This window comes from Colletotrichum abscissum (genome assembly GCF_030869225.1).
Source record: "Colletotrichum abscissum strain IMI 504890 chromosome Unknown Scaffold_53.1, whole genome shotgun sequence".
NCBI classification, from domain to species: Eukaryota; Fungi; Ascomycota; class Sordariomycetes; order Glomerellales; family Glomerellaceae; genus Colletotrichum; species Colletotrichum abscissum.
Window position 1 is genome coordinate 1 of NW_026850465.1, and position 16,015 is coordinate 16,015.

Here is a 16,015-nt window from a genome sequence, read left to right on the forward strand (position 1 = left end):
TTAAGAATTTTCTTAGTTATAATTATCACCTAAATAGCAGAGATATTACTTATATTGGTATAATGAAGTTAGTGGGTTTACGCTGACGCACTGGGAGGTGTATTGAAACTAATGGGTCCTCACTGTAGGTCGCGTCAAGTGAGGGCAAGTACCTAGCTAGGTACGGCAGGCGGGCACCTTCTTGGATTTTCCTCTGCTCCTGCCCCTTCCCTTCCCTTTCCTTCCACCTTTCTGCCTTCCTATCCCCTCCACTTCCCCCAAAAAAAGCCCCAAAAAGTCACACCCGACTCCCCGACACCCTCGCTCGTGTTTTAGCTACCGAGCTAACTGATTATGGCCCTAGACTGCATTGAGTAGAAGTACGCGGCGTCGCATACAGATTTGGCGTGTTATGCATGTACATCTACTGGGTCGAGCTTGGTGCATACTTCTTTGATTGGCCGGACGGTCCCTTTATCCCCGCTTTATTCACCCACCCTGACCACCAAATGCTTCTCAAGACCCATAATAAGGACGCGACCACTGAGCACCTCTTGCCCTGCTTGCTTCGAGGCGTGGATAGTGCTGGCTCGGTTTGACTGGGCTCTTGCCGACCTGATTGAGACCGACCTGGAGAGTTTCTCCTCTGTACCTTCCACCCACGTACCTTAACTGAGGGCTGCTAAGTGCTAAACGCAAAAAGGCCAACGTAAAGACGGTAATGAGTGACTGACACCATCATCACAAAGGGCCACCCTGCGGCGTGAACTTTTGCCTGTGCCGTTCCCTGGGTTCTTTTTTTTTCTTCCTACCAGGATTTTCTCTTGGTGTTTTGTTTGACGACGACACACAAGGTCCAGTACGGCCAACGACCTTTGCGAGCTCTGGCCCTGACTGCAACGCCTATCGTCGCGTTCACCTTCGCGTCTCCCCTCGTCGACTCATTCCGTCCTCGCCCGTCTTTCGAATAGACAACGAAGAAACCTTGGTCGGTCGGTCCACCAGAACCACTACCCCCATTGGCATTCGATCACCTTCACTTCCACCCACGTCGAGCCCACCCCTTCCGATTCACAAGCTCCTTTCCTGGAGTCTTCGACCGCTCGTCGCCAACAATACCTTCATTTCTCTTTCCACGCCTCCGCACCAGAGTGGGCAGTGTCTTGTGTCCAACACCAGAGCTCCCATCGCTACTTCGTGCCTTGGACCCTTTCGCTTCGATTCCCGTCATGTCTCGTGGTCTGGCTTGCCTTTAGTCTTGGCCCTTTGCCAGACAACCTGGCTCTTACTCGGTCTTTCGAGTTGAACCAATTCGCGACTTGCAACAGCCACGACATCTTCACGCCCTACCTCGAACGCACACTCTCCAGACAGTCCTCGCTTGCCGAGACGATTCAAAACGGCCAATGGTATCGAAACAATCCGGGATCTCACCCGCTTCTCTCCCACAATGGAACCACCGCAACTCAACATGCTGGCGCCACCGGCCGTGACCTCTCTCCGGGCACAGGCCGGCGTCATGGAACGGTCTTTGAGCGAAGATATCCGAGAGGAACGAGAAGAACTACGCGAAGCTGCCGAGCAGACTCTCAATGTCATTCTTGACCTCAACCTCGACGGCACTATTCGATGGGTCAGCCCGTCATGGACCGATGTGATAGGCACTCTGCCCGACTCGGTCAAAGGAACTGCGATAGCCGATCTGATCGTCAGCGAGAACAAGACGGCATTCGCGGATACCGTAGAGTACATGAAGAAGGACGACTCGCGGAGCCACAGAGTACGCTTCGCCGTCACAATGGGTCCACTATCCAGGTTGCTACCCGTTGAAGGCCTTCAAGACCAGGAGCCCAATGAGGCTGACGGAGGGGTTCCCGAGGCCATTGATCTGGAAGCCCAGGGCATCATGGTTTACGATGGTGTCTCGGGAGGAGAGAGTCATGTAAGTATCCATAATGCCGTTACCAGCCTGACTTTTTTGTTAACAAGGCGCCTGCTAGACTATGTGGATGATTCGACCCTATATTGCACCCAGAGAGATCAAGATTGACCTCCCTGCTGTGATTGTCGACTCTCTTGGATCTGGTGCTGAAGTCCTCGCAAGCTATCTCACGCAGCTAGCCGAGTCTGGCGTCGATGACCCCGAAAACCACCCGCCGCCTTTGCCCGTTCTGTGCCGTATTTGCGAGCGACAAATTTCTCCTTGGTGGTTCGAAAAACATACCGACTTGTGTCTGCAGGAGCATCGGGCAGAGATGGATGTACAGATGGCGCAGGACAGTTTGACGGACCACCGACACTCCATTGTGAAAGTTCTCGATGCTCTCGAGGCGAGAAAAAGCCGGCCACTCACAGGTGACCAACTATCTGGCCCTGCTGCTGAGTACAAGGGTCTGCCAATCGGTCCTCCTCTATCAGCCTCGTCATCCCCCGGGAGTTCCGTTTCGCAATCGAGAGAGAGATCAGGTGGGTTCGGTCATTCCAGAGCTCGATCTTTCGCCATCAGGCGTCCTCAAGCAAGGATCGTAGAGTTGCTCCTTGACCTCTGCGATACCGCCATTGAAGTCAGCACTCCAGCGGTGAAGGAGGCTTCGTCGCAAAACCCTGGCGAGATCAGGACGCAATCTCCTCAGTCCGAGTCCCGCATCTCACAAGTCATGCAATGGCAATCTCCCAGCACCAACACTCTGGAACAGGAGCAGGGCCTGGCTCTGCTCTGCGCCGACACTGAAAAGGCCGCGAAAACCAAGGTTGAAGCCGTCTTCAGACACCGGAAAATCATCGAGTATGCGGAGCGCATTAGAATTGAATTCGCGGTCATCGTCCAGGACTGCATAGATGAAGCAATGCGGAAAGCAGCTCGAATCGCAGCTGGTCGGCTGAGCGATTCGACTGAAGACGAGGAAGAGGAACAAGCTACACCGGCGCAAGAGGAGCTCTTCTTTCAAGGATCATTTGAAAATCCTTCAGCCCTCGCGGCCGCTCTGCAAAATGTCAGCCTCAATGACAACAACGACAGGCCAAGACCTACCTCCTTTGTGGAATCTGCGCGCTCAAGCAGCCCTAGAGAGTGTCCGACGCCAAGATCGAATTTGGGTGGTCTGAACCCAACTGCACCTGCCCGCGAGTCCCGGCGAGAGTCGTTGCTTTTCGAGAGTGACGCTGGAGACAGCGATGGAAGTATTCGCTCTTCTTCTGTGACTTCTCGACAGCCACCGCGTACCGACTCTCCGATATCTGAGTTTGGCGATCTTCGTCGTGCAGCTAGCTCGAGACAGCATCATCGTAGAAGCATCATTCTGCCCGGTACGTCTTCACCTCGACGACAGGAGTCACCTTCGCGTATGAATCAACCGTCGTCCCCTCTACGAATCATCAAGCCGCGCAATTTCCCGTTTCCACAAGATGGCATTACATCACCAGAAGCATCACCCTTGCTACCCGGGAGTGATTTCAGCTCTCCAGCTCATTTGCCAGCAAACCACCACCGGCGACAGTCCTCAGCGGCCATGTCCGAGTTTGTCATGAAAGGTCCACCATCCCCTAGAATGGCTGCCCACCAGCCTCCTCCTCAGGCAAGGCCGGCGCCTCCTTCCATCAAAGATTTCGAGATCATCAAGCCAATCAGCAAAGGGGCTTTTGGCAGTGTCTACTTGTCCAAGAAGAAGTCAACTGGAGAATACTTCGCTATCAAAGTGTTGAAGAAGGCAGACATGGTTGCCAAGAATCAAGTGGGCAATGTCAAGGCTGAACGCGCCATCATGATGTGGCAAGGCACCAGCGAATTCGTCGCTAAGCTCTACTGGACCTTTTCCAGCAAAGATTATCTGTATCTCGTGATGGAGTATCTCAACGGTGGCGACTGTGCGTCTCTGATCAAGGTTCTGGGTGGTCTGCCAGAAGACTGGGTGAAGAAATATCTGGGTGAGGTGGTTCTTGGCGTGGAACACCTGCATAGTCGGAGCATCATTCACCGCGATCTCAAGCCAGACAACTTGCTCATCGACCAAAAGGGTCACCTGAAACTCACGGATTTCGGTTTATCGCGCATGGGGTTAGTTGGGCGACAGAAGCGAGCGCTGGACAATCAGAATTCCGATCCCACGCCTGATCTCCTCAAGCAGGGGCCATTTGCCCGCTCAGCATCTCTGGCATCGTCTCGGTCAACCTCGCTTGACCTTCATGGTCATACTCACTCACCTAGCATGACGCCGCAGATGACACCTGACACTGGCTCCAGCGGGGGTCAGCCCTCATACTTCGCCTTGGGAGGGCCGGAGGCCCGACGAGTCTCCAGCCAGCGTAGCGATAGCGGTGGCAGCGAAACTCTTGCTCGCATGCTCAATAGCTTTACCTTGACCGATCAAGAGCACAATGTCCCGGCCCAAAACGCGCAGCTGACGCAGGATGATGCGAATGAAAGCACCGGACAACCGTCGCCAGACATGGCGGCACTCCACCACACTAGCACTCAGTCCAGCATTGACTACCTGGGAAAGAACACTCCGCCTCAGTCTACGATGATGCCTCCGCCGATGGCCCTATTCGATCCCGAAGACACCAACCGCCGTTTTGTGGGGACACCCGACTACCTCGCCCCCGAGACTATCAACGGTGAGAAGCAAGACGAGACCAGTGATTGGTGGTCTGTTGGCTGCATCATGTTTGAATTCCTCTACGGATTTCCGCCATTCCATGCCGACGAAGCCGAGCAAGTCTTCGAGAATATCCTGGCACGCAAGATTCAGTGGCCGGATGAGAACGAATGCGAACCAATCTCAGATGAGGCGAAAGATCTGATTAACAAGCTGCTCTGTATGGAGCCCCAGTCGCGCCTTGGAGCCAATCGAGAGGATAAGTTCCCTTGCGGTGGAGACGAAATTCGCAGCCACTCTTGGTTTGAGGGCGTCAACTGGGACACTTTGTTGGAGGATGAAGCTCAGTTCGTTCCCCAGCTCGAACACCCCGAAGATACCGAATACTTTGATGCTCGTGGCGCCGTATTGCAGTCCTTTGCCGAAGAGATGGAGGATCAGCTCTCGCCGCCGGTTTCTGGCGCAGGCTCAGACTATCATGACCGGCCGCATGACGCCTTGTCCAGGGTCCGATCTCAAGTCAACTCGATTAAACGCAACTTGATGCCTCTCCACATTCCTCCACACGTTCGGGACTTGAAGAGTAGACGGCTTAGTGAGCCTGTAGTTGCCGATGACTTTGGTAGCTTCGCCTTCAAGAATCTTCCTGTGCTCGAGAAGGCCAACAAGGACGTCATTCAGAAACTTAGAGCAGAGGCATTGGCATCTCAAAATAAACCTACCGTCGTGAGTCCAGGCGGCAGTGTTACTTCGCCTGGCCCAGCTCTCGAAGGCAGTCCGGTACTTGCCAATCCTATTCAAAGAACAATTTCCAACGCGAAGAACCGACCTCAATCACCGTCCGGCCTCAGTCATGCGGCCTCGTCTCCGAGCAGGGCATCTCAGCCATCGTCGCCATTACTAGTCTCGTTCGTCGCAGGCCAAGGCAGCGAAGGCCGGCGCAAGGCCTCCAGCAACTCCTCCAGCCTTTCACAGCAATCGAGCGCTCATCAGCCCACGTCTCTCGACATTCCTCGAGTGCCACCGAGCCTGCAGAAGGCAGCAACAAGTGTAGCCGCATCCCCCGTCAAGGGTCGTGGGGCTGCACCTCCACCGCCGCTGGCCCTCTCGCCGCAGAAGATCGTGTCAACGCCCAGACAGGCCTCCAGCAGCCGATCGAGATCTTTGACTGTTGGCTCGCAATCCCAAGAGGGGAGCCCCATTACCTCTGACGTTCTATCACACCACCGCAATCGTCGCAGCCAGGTCTTCGACATGTCACCTTCGTCGTCCGACAATGAAGGCGAAAAGCACAACGCACTTCTCCGAGTGCAGCGTCGCCGCCAGAGTTCCCGTCGCCTTTCCCAAATCGCATTTGACGGGGGCCCGATGTTCCGCCCACTGGATGTCTTAATCTGCGAGGATCATCCGGTCTCTCGCATGGTCATGGAAAAGCTCCTGGAGAAGTTGCGCTGCCGTACCATTTCGGTATCGAATGGATCAGAAGCTGTCAGATACGCCATGAGCGAGATCAAGTTTGATATCATCTTCTTGGAGTATAGGTTGCCTCAGATCAATGGCGCTGATGTGGCCCGTATGATTCGGGAGACTAAGAACACGAACTCGCATACGCCCATCGTCGCAATTACGGCCTATCTCAAAGAGTTGCAGGCTCCGCATTACTTTGATTCACTGATTGAGAAGCCTATCTCGAGTTCTAAGCTCACAGAAGTGCTCAAGAATCTTTGTCAGTGGAAGCCGGAATCGCCTGGCGTCAACTTCTCGATGTCACTTGGACACTCTCACCCTGTGCCCTCTGGCCTTCGTCAAACCAGCTCTCGAACAGACGATAGCCCGACATCGAGTTCATCGCTGTACGCTGGACGACCAGGTAGCAGCCTTATCACTTCGCGTGAGGACTCCATCAGTTCTAGTCTCTTCGGCGACTCCGAGTCAGTGTCGACAGATGATGTGCCAGTGGTGATCAGCAGAAAGGCTACTGGCGACTGGGACGAAGGTGGCCTGGGTATCAGCCAGGATGAAGTTATTCAACCGGCCAAATCACCGAAGTCACTGCCGCAGCTCCCACAACTGGTGACGCAGCAGTCTGCTCCGGGGCAGCTGGAGCACACTCGACGATCGGCACCGCCGCCTTCGGTAGAGAAGCTGAAAGCCCGGAAAGAGCACATGGAGAAACGCCTTGCCGAGGGTACAGATTCGGCTGACGATGAAGATGAAGAGCTTGGCTCCGGCCGTGACAAGCTATTCCGAGGCAAACCCTTACTGCCGAGCTCTAAGCTAGGAATCGAGATGATGAGGGCCGATAGCCACGACAGTATCACTTTTGGGTCCGAGAGTACGCCGGAGCCTGTCACACAAGTTGTGACACCTTCCAAGGAAATCGACATGCCTTCGTACGAGACTTTGCGGGCAGCAGCCACGCGTACGCCCCCGGATAGTGGCATAAGCTCAGAAGACAAGACACTCGGCCCCGGCGTTGACGAGACGCCAAAGCCGCTGCCGACAAACAGAGAGAACGCAGACGAAGAGCCAACGCCAAAATCTTTGGTGGATCGATCTGCGGCACCGGAGAACTAGAGCACAGGAGCGCTCGCATACCTAGCCAAAAGGATGCGGAGACATTTACCAGCCGACAAAGCGAGTTATGTTTAAGGCCGTCTCCAGCAGATATGGAACTTTTCTTTTTCTTCTTTTTGTTCAGTTGTTTACCCGACAGCGAGGCGTTTAGCGGGGATAACAGCAACACGCAGACTGCATCATTTCCTTGAGTTGATGGGGACTAGGAAGGATCATGGCGTTTATGGTTTTGCTTTCGCAGGTTCAGCCCGAAGGTCTCCTAAGGGAGGATGCGGGATTGAAGGACTGGGAGGTCTTCTATTCCACTACATGTTTTTGCATTGTGTGCAGGGCGGATGAGAGGATGCCGCACTGCCCTGCATCCCAACTTTCATTCTTCTGCACAGATTTCTTTGGGCAACTCACTCAACACCGCACACCACTCCCGACTTTATCTCCTTTTTTTCCTTTCTATATTGTTCTGTGTCTACATGATTTAGGCTTTCTCCTACAAACTGCATCTGGTTAACGAGAAGGGATGGACGGGGTCGATATTTCGGACGCGGCGGGGTTCTGTGACAGAAACTCGGCCTTTGCTAGACACGAGAAAAACAAACCGGGCAGACATGCTCGGCAATTGCTTATCGATCTATCATACTTAGCGCCGAGGGGAAGACTCTTGTTTCTCTCTTCTTTTTGCGTCATGGTTTTTGCATTCGGGTCTGACGCAGTGCCGCCGAAAATAAGGGGAGTCACGGCTGACTCAAAACAAAAGCCTCTTTTAAAAAACAAAACAAGACTGAATATAAGTATCATCAAACTGCAATGACGTTGATGGCTACGGCCACGCTTCCGCTCTCACCGAGACTCTAATAAAGTGTATTACTTGTGTGTATGCAACTTTCTGTCTGTTCTGGAGATGACAAAATAAGGTATGATGATGGCCATCCAAAGACACGATCCAAGTAGGCAACCTACGTGCTTTACCTACCTGAGGTACATCATCTCGTTTTTCCCCATCGGCATACTATTCATGGGATGACCCGAACAGTGGCAAGGCGTGGCTGAGCACGTCACGGAGGGGGAGGGGAAGGGAGCTCTCGGACTCTTGGCGGTCGAAGCGACGACGGATTTCACAACTTTTCTTGGGATTCTTGAAGAGACGGAGGACCTTGCCTTTGTGACCTTTGAGACCGTCGGGGAGTGGCAAGGCCTCTTTTTGGCTCGTCTGATGATTTTCAAAGTGAGGCAATCATGGGGTCGATAAGGTGCCTCTGAGAAACGAAGGTCCGGCCCGTCATGTGGCGGCGGCGATTTTACTTGGTTTCATGATCATGACAGCTGGTAGAAGGTAGAGCACACGCACATGTATATATTGAGGTTGTGTTGAGTTGGATGCTGGGATGGGATTTTATGCTATTGGAATTGATCTTCTCCTTTCTCCGTGTAGATGGTTTGGACAGTCTATAATAGGAAGACGTCACGCTACGAAGCCTAGCTCACTCGCGAAAGAGAGTGGAATAGGCCTCCCCCCTCTTTTGCCTACAAGCTCACGGTCTCCAGGATGAGGGGGTAATGCCTGAACCGGGGATAATTCGCCGGGCGGACGAAGAGCATGCGGAGAGAATTATGATTTTTAAGGTGTTCGGGCCAAAGGATTAAGTTTACCGGCGCACTAGATTGGCAGCCGTCCCTTACGTGCATGGCGAGTTGGAGGAGGACTACACTAAGCCTCCTGTACAGGACTCAGTCTAGAGGGCGAGCGATGAGAGCAAAGATGGAGGAGGGTGTAGAGCAGCGAATGCAGAGGCAGAGTCAAGCTAGAATGTGGAATCCGGGGGAAGAAGGGATCGATGATGTCGGCGACGATGCGGTGGTGAGCAGTCGGTTCATGCCATCATTGGCTCAAAGTACTGTGTTTGATTTCATCTCAAGTGTGCTTGCTTTAACAGCAAAAGTCTTGTCCTATATCATTCTGATGAAATGCTAATATTTAGAGTTTATGGTGCATGTTTTGAGACGCTTGTAGATTTTCATCCGCTCCTTGATATTTATATCTACTTTGGGGGGGGGGGGGGGATGTGATGTGTTACTAAGTTGAGAAGCTGAGGTCTCTGACATGGTCCTTGCCAGCGTAGGAGTGAGCATGAAAGAGCATGAGATGAGGGTATGAAGAATTGAGTAAGACCTCGAGAGAAGATGTGAGGACAGGAGGGAGTGAGAATGAGAATGAGAATGAGAGTGAGGAAGGGAGAGTGAGACGAAGAGTGCAAAGAAGCTTTGCCAATGTACGTGGCGGCCGAGGCTTGTGTGAAAATCGTGTGGACTTGGCACTTGGCGCTTGGCGGTGCGACGTTGACGACGACGGCTGCGGTGCTAGGAACGAGGGGAGACGACGACGTTGCGACTGAGGGAAAAAGAGGAAAACGGGCACGCGAGCACTTCCTCGATGGCGGCTAGCACAGGCTGCAAAGGAAAATTGGCAAAAGGCTTGGCGATGGCTCGGCATGCGGGAAGGACCAAGGGTTAGTGTGGAAGATTCCTCGCATAGTTAGTTAATTTGCCGTACGATGGATGATTTTTTTTTTTTTTTCAATTTTTCGTCGTCGTGTTTTCGAGGTTCGTCAACGCCGTCAACGCAAGCCCCTTCATGCAGCCACAACGTGCATGGGAGGAGACTAGGCCATGCCGGAAGTGCGGGTTTGCTGGGAGTCAATAGATCTGGCACGTTTTCGTTTTAGGGACGGTGATTGGCTGGATCTGAATGACTTTTGTTTCGGCGGTTCTTGTACTTCCTTTAAGCTCGTCCATGGGCGGCAGGCGGGCAAAAGGTGGCATGCCACGAGTGGAGCCTCACCTCCGTCGAGAAAGAAAAAAAAAAAAAAGGTGCCGTGTGTGGGTAGCAGCGGGGTTATTTTATGGGGAGGACGAGGAGGAATGCTGGCGAGAGATTGGTCCGACGATCCATCCGTCACCTTCTGTTCGGTCGCTTGTTGGTCACTTGTATCTTTTTTTCCTTCTTGACAGGAAGGCACGCGGAAGGGGAAGGGGAAGGAGAGGGGAGGAGCGGCCAGGCCAGACCAGACCAGTAGAGCAGCGGCGGAGGACTGGAGTGACAGTCTGCAGTCTGCAGCATCGTGCTCTTTCTCCTCCTTTCCCCTCCGCTCGCCTTGCTGCAGGTTGGGACATGGGGGTGTTGCTCTTTCTGCAGCCGCAATTGGCGGGGCGAGTCAGCAGGACATGGAACACCTGAGCTCTTCTGCTCAACGACAACGACTGCGACTGACTGCATGCGGTTGACCTCGGCCGGGAGAGGTAGACGACGATAGCTTACGGAGAATCATTGTTTGGGAGAGATTGGGAGGAAAGGGGATCAGTCAGGTCGAGAAGCACAAGGCGGGGGATCCAGGCATGGCAAAGATGGGAGGTTTCTAAAAGAGACTCGATGGAAGGGGACTGCCTGTCTTGCATGTGTTGGCCCATGGAGACAGATTGTGCCTCGTGGGATTTGGAGTTTGAAAGCTGAAGCTTGAGCTCTATTGCACACACTTACTATTACACAACCGCCTTACACTGCCTTCACAGCATTCTGGAGTTGAGGCGGAAATGGCAGATGATGGCCAGTGCTTGAAAGTAACATAAAAATAAAAAAGACTGCCCTTCAACGTGTGACTTTCGTTTTGTCTGTGACGGCCACAGTTGCAGTTGCAGTTCAGAGTATTTTGAATTCCTTCCCCCCGCGTGCCCTCGCACATCATCCACAGCACATGGTACGATTTTGGCCGAATTGGCAACGGGAACTGTCAAAGCTGATGGCTGCCAAGATGTGTACAAAGGTACCTTCCTCTCGTTAGGTATCGTGGTAGGTATCCGGAGTCCGTACGGAGCAAGTACATATCGGGTGAGGTGTCGTGTGAGAGAGAGCATCGGCGGTGGCAGGCTGGATCTCGGAGCGGTGGACAAGGGCAAGGTAAGGCAGGCGAGGCAGGATCTTCGGGAGCGACAACCTGGAAAGACCCAACGGGCCTAGCAGCTACTTGCTACCGCAGCTGGCTCGCATTTTACCTGCTTTCTTTCCTCTTCGGCTCTTCCTGTGCTGTACGTACTCCGCAGCCTGTGCGGCTTTGCCTCCAAGGTCCAACCAGGTGACGTAGAGCTAGTGTGCCCCGCCCGTTTTCGGGTTTGACCGCAGCTGGTCCCTGTGTCATTTTTCTGGTCTTCCCTCCAGGCTTTCCAGCTTGGTTTTTTTTATCAATCTTTTTTTTTTTCTTAGCTGGTGCTCACTCAATCCCGCTAGTCCAAAACCAAATAAAGATGGGAAAATAATAACAACAAACCACACACTCTGGCTCTGAACCCAAAGCTCAAACTCGGCTTGTCTTGCCTTGCACAAATACCTACCCGTACACAATATACACAGACACGCCTGTTCAATGGCCACCCGTGTCGCCTCTTACCTCATCACACTCCTCTTCTGGCCCTGACGTCCTGGGGGTTATGGGTCTTCCCACACTTATTCACCTTGATCACAAGGCGAGGTATCCGTACACCGTAGCCGTACACGGTACAATAAGAAGAAAGTGGAGGGAAGCTGCCATGAGTACGTCCGAGGTCGCGGCGAACTCTGAGAGGAAGCATGAGCAACCCAAAGGGTCCTCCTACATTCACTCACTACATACCTTCTTGAATGTGACCATGGACGCTGCCGATGCTACGAAAAGTCAACATCTTCCCAGGTACTCACTCATACGCAGTGTACCAAGGTCATAGCAGATGCCTCCCGACACGGGACATTCCTCTTCATTCTCCATGCCATCCCATGCCATCCCATCCCATGCTCTGGTCCATGGATCCCAGCCCAACCCCCAGTGGGGTGTAAGTGGGCAGAGTGGCCACACCCCACCACAGTCCCAAGCCCGTCTTCCTCTTCCGCCTCTCGATTCTCAAGTCTCTCGAGTCTGCAGTGCTGCACATCGTACCCCTGGCCCGCTGGGGTTTATTCGGTCTGTCCATCCAAATCACCCGGTTGGACGCGCTTACAGCAAGTTTGGCAATTGGCTTTTTCATTACTGTTATCGCTTTGTATCTTGTTCCATCAGGAAGCCCAGTCCCGCAGTAAGAGGCCAGAAGCCGCAGCAGCAGCAAAGCACCCCATCTTTCAATCTCTGACCCTTAGCTCCTCTTTGCCCGTCCGTTACCCAACCTAGGAAAAGATTCGAGACTACCCTGGCGACGCGGTACATGTGCTTTGTACACCACCTATAGTATCCGTATACCTGATGGTCGTCGACCTACCCAACTCAAGGGGTCCTTTCGGCACATCAGAGAACCGTTGACCCGCCGGTGAAGCAGCCACGGGATCCAATTCTCGACGGAGACTGGTCCAGAGTCCAAAGACTCGAGCGGCTCCTCGGGGTTCGGCCGATTCCACATCCAGGACATCTTGTCACTGAGGCAAGACATCTGCCCCGACCAAGCCCTCCACCATCCCGGGATCAACTTTGCTTATATCTGCTCCCGTCCCTCTCGGGCCCATCATCATTGCGCTCTCTTTCTCTCTTCCCGCCGTGGCCATCATCAACCCTCCTCTCCCCCTCCATCCTTTGCCTGCTTTCCTCAAGGTGAAGCAAGGAACCTCTTGCACCAGTGAACCTTGTCCGTGGGTTACCGTCCCATCCCATCAAGGTTTTGCTTTGGTCTCCCCGCAACCCCCCTACGAGACACATCTAAATACCACAGCCACCCGCCCTCTTCACAGCGGCGCGTGAGCTAGTCTCCCTCGTCACTAAACACTTCCTTCTCGCAACCCCAGGAAGTGTCTCGGACACCTCACAGTCTTTATTCACAATGGCGACTCATCACCAACGCCATTCCGCCCCCATTGGCGTGATTCCCGTGCCTCACGGTCCCGAGACGGGCCAGGAGCATGAGGATTACCCCCGGGAACACACCACGGCGCATGAGCGCGAGATCTTCGGTCACGTCACGCGTCCCGACGATTCATACACCACCGACGGTGTCTACTGGGCCGATTTGCCCTGGTGGAAGCGCGTCAACTTCGTCAACAAGGTCGATCGCGATGAGGCCGCCAAGGAGCTCAGGGCCACCGGCGAGATGATGAAGAAGGACCCCCTCTCTCCTCTCACCTGGTACTTCCGCAACGCTGTTCTTCCCGGTGCCGGTCTCGGTCTCGAGGGTTACGTTCTGTTCTCCATTGGTAACTTGGAGCCTCTTTTCGCTGCCGTCTGGCCTGAGTGCTGGGGCAAGGGACACGCCGTTTGCACGCAGAACTGGGTCGCCTCTGTCACATATCTCGAGATTGTTGGCATCATGATTGGTCAGGCCGCTGTTGGTGTAAGTTCATGAACCTGCGCCTTTGAAAAAAGAAAAACCAATTCTAACAGAATTCCAGGTCATTGGTGATTGGATTGGCCGTCGTTGGGGTCTCATCCAGGATGCGGCCATCATGTTTGTCGGTCTGCTACTTTTGACCGGCTGCTGGGCCAGCTCTCTCCAGGGCTGGGTCATTTTCTACGCCTGGTCTCTCTTCTTCTACGGTTTCGGTGTTGGAGGTGAATACCCCATCACTGCTACGTCGTCCATGGAGAACTCCGTCACCGCCGGCCGTCTGTCTACTCGCGAAGATCGTCTTCACCGCGGCCGTAAGGTCACCATGGCTTTCCTCATGCAGGGATGGGGTCAGCTCATCAACCAGGTCGTTCTCATCGTCCTTCTCGTCATCTTCAACCGCGGATACGGCAACGGCCCGTACACCCAGTCCGCCGCTCAGTACACTTTCCGCCTCTCTTTCGCTCTCCCCGCCATCGGTACTTTGTGGCTTGTCTACTACCGTACCTGGAAGATGCCGCGCGCAAACCAACAGCTTGCGCTGGCTAAGAAGAAGCAGGGTGTCACCGGCTACGACGTGAACGCTCTGAAATACTGCTTCCAGCATTTTGGTGGTCGCCTCTTGGCTACTGCTGGTACTTGGTTCTGCAATGACGTTTTCTTCTACGGCAACAAGCTTTTCCAGGGCCAGTTCATCTCGGTCATCTCCAGCAACCCCGATTCCCTCCTGACAAAGTGGACGTGGAGTCTGATCAACGTCGTCGTCTCCCTTGCCGGTTACTATCTCGCCTCCCTGTTCATCGACAACAAGCTTTACGGCCGTAAGATGATGCAGCAGGTTGGCTTCTTCATGTGCTTCGTCATGTTCGTCATTCCGGCCTTCAACTTCGGATACTACACCAGCCCGGCTGGCGTTCACGCCTTCCAGGCCATGTACTTCCTCAGCTCTTTCTTCAACCAGTTCGGACCCAACTCGGTTACCTTCCTCGTCGCCGGTGAGGTTTTCCCTACCCCTATCCGCGCCACCGCCCATGGCTTTTCCGCCTGTATCGGCAAGGCCGGAGCTCTCCTCGCCTCCGTCTTGTACAACTACATCGACACTCAGACCAAGTTCTACGTTGTTCCTTGGTTCGGTCTCGCCGGCATGGTCCTCACCTACTTCTTCCTGCCCGACACCACCGGTCTCGATCTCAAGGAGCAGGAGCGTCGCTGGACGTACATCCGCAGCGGAAAGGAGGCCGAGTACCACGGTGTCGCCGTTCACCCCACCCATCTCAGTGTCTGGGAGCGCCTCCGCGGCGTCGGCAAATACTACGACGCCGAGAAGGACCACAAGGCTCAGATCGAGGACATGCGCAAGGAGTGGGAAGAGAGACAGGCGATGCAGGGCGAGAAGGAGCCCGAGGTCTGGGAAGACCCCGAGCTCTTCTCCGAGGCTATGCACGGCTACTTCAAGGAGCAGCACAAGGGCAAGTCTCAGGGTGGTGTGATGCACGACGCCGATGTGTCCGAGTCCTCGTCGGCACGGGAGAAGGAGGCGGGTGACGAGATCCAGCCCAGCCCAATGCTGGGAGCGAGGCAAGATCGCACTGATCTCGACGAGAAGAGAGGTTAATCGTGCATGAAGTGGTGTTTGCATTATACACATAATGAGGAGTATTAAAAATGGGCTTTGGAGTTTACAACCATGGGCGGACTACTTGCATTGGAACTGGGGCTTTGGGTAGAAGCATACTCAGCATGGCGTATAAGACGCCCGAATATATTCTTAACGTATTATGACTACCATACTTGTTGTCCTTCTTCTTGGTGACTTGTGTTTTGATACCTGCCGGACTCGATATCTGCTAAACAGCCTTGCTGGACACGTACCGGTGGTATAGGGGATATCCGGTGACCTAGGTAGATGGACATCGGCATCTCGTCCCTGGGGGGTTAAGGAAGCTTAGTATCGAGACTCGCAATCTAAGTAAATTGCGCCAGAAGCTTGATTGTCTGCTGGAGTGGGTACCTATATAACACCAAGCCAGCTACGAAGGTTGCGCGACGGCCTCGGCGATCCCGGCAGACGGCAGACGGCAGGTGGCAGGTGTGTGCCGTGCCAGCGTATGGTGCTCAAGGTATGGACCACGTGAAAGGCTGGCAGCGCTCCGAGTCGTTGTCATTATGCATGCAAGCACCTGCATGATGAGAGTGCAAGTTCTCTGCCATGGAGGTGTACTTGAGGCATACGAGCGCGTTCATCCTCGGCGGGCCTTTCTTTTGTTTTCAGAGGCCTGAAAGTTTCTTGGTAGTTTGACAACCTTGTCAGAATTCATAGAGAACCTTTTGTAACGGAACAGAACGTATGAAATGAAGGTTGAAGCCTAGTGCTTGGGATAGGTCGGAATGAATGGGGTCTTGGAATTAGCAGGACGTTGGGGATGAGTAAAGTTTGAGATAGGTAGGATGTGGGACGGATATATCTCCCTTTCGACTTCACGATCCTCTGGGAATACGTGACAGGTAGTGGTGAAGAGGTGTGAACGACGAAGTAG

At 53.8% G+C, this 16,015-nt stretch overlaps 3 protein-coding genes across 3 annotated transcripts; all 3 read left to right on the forward strand.

Moving 5' to 3' along the window:
* Nucleotides 1-1,309: 1,309 nt before the first annotated feature.
* On the forward strand, nt 1,310-7,151 carry CABS01_14309 (uncharacterized protein; the record flags this gene model as incomplete). Its single annotated transcript, XM_060547649.1, has 2 exons — nt 1,310-1,921; nt 1,980-7,151. Coding segments are annotated over 2 exons (5,784 nt in total), but the record flags the coding sequence as incomplete, so codon positions are not given.
* A 4,628-nt stretch (nt 7,152-11,779) lies between these two features.
* On the forward strand, nt 11,780-12,337 carry CABS01_14310 (uncharacterized protein; the record flags this gene model as incomplete). The annotated part of the gene is made up of 1 exon (XM_060547650.1): nt 11,780-12,337. A coding segment is annotated over one exon (558 nt), but the record flags the coding sequence as incomplete, so codon positions are not given.
* Nucleotides 12,338-12,977: 640 nt separating this feature from the next.
* CABS01_14311 (uncharacterized protein) lies at nt 12,978-15,093 on the forward strand (the record flags this gene model as incomplete). The annotated part of the gene is made up of 2 exons (XM_060547651.1): nt 12,978-13,484; nt 13,543-15,093. The coding sequence occupies 2 exons, from the start codon at nt 12,978-12,980 to the stop codon at nt 15,091-15,093; spliced, it is 2,058 nt and encodes a 685-aa protein (XP_060393358.1).
* Nucleotides 15,094-16,015: the final 922 nt, after the last annotated feature.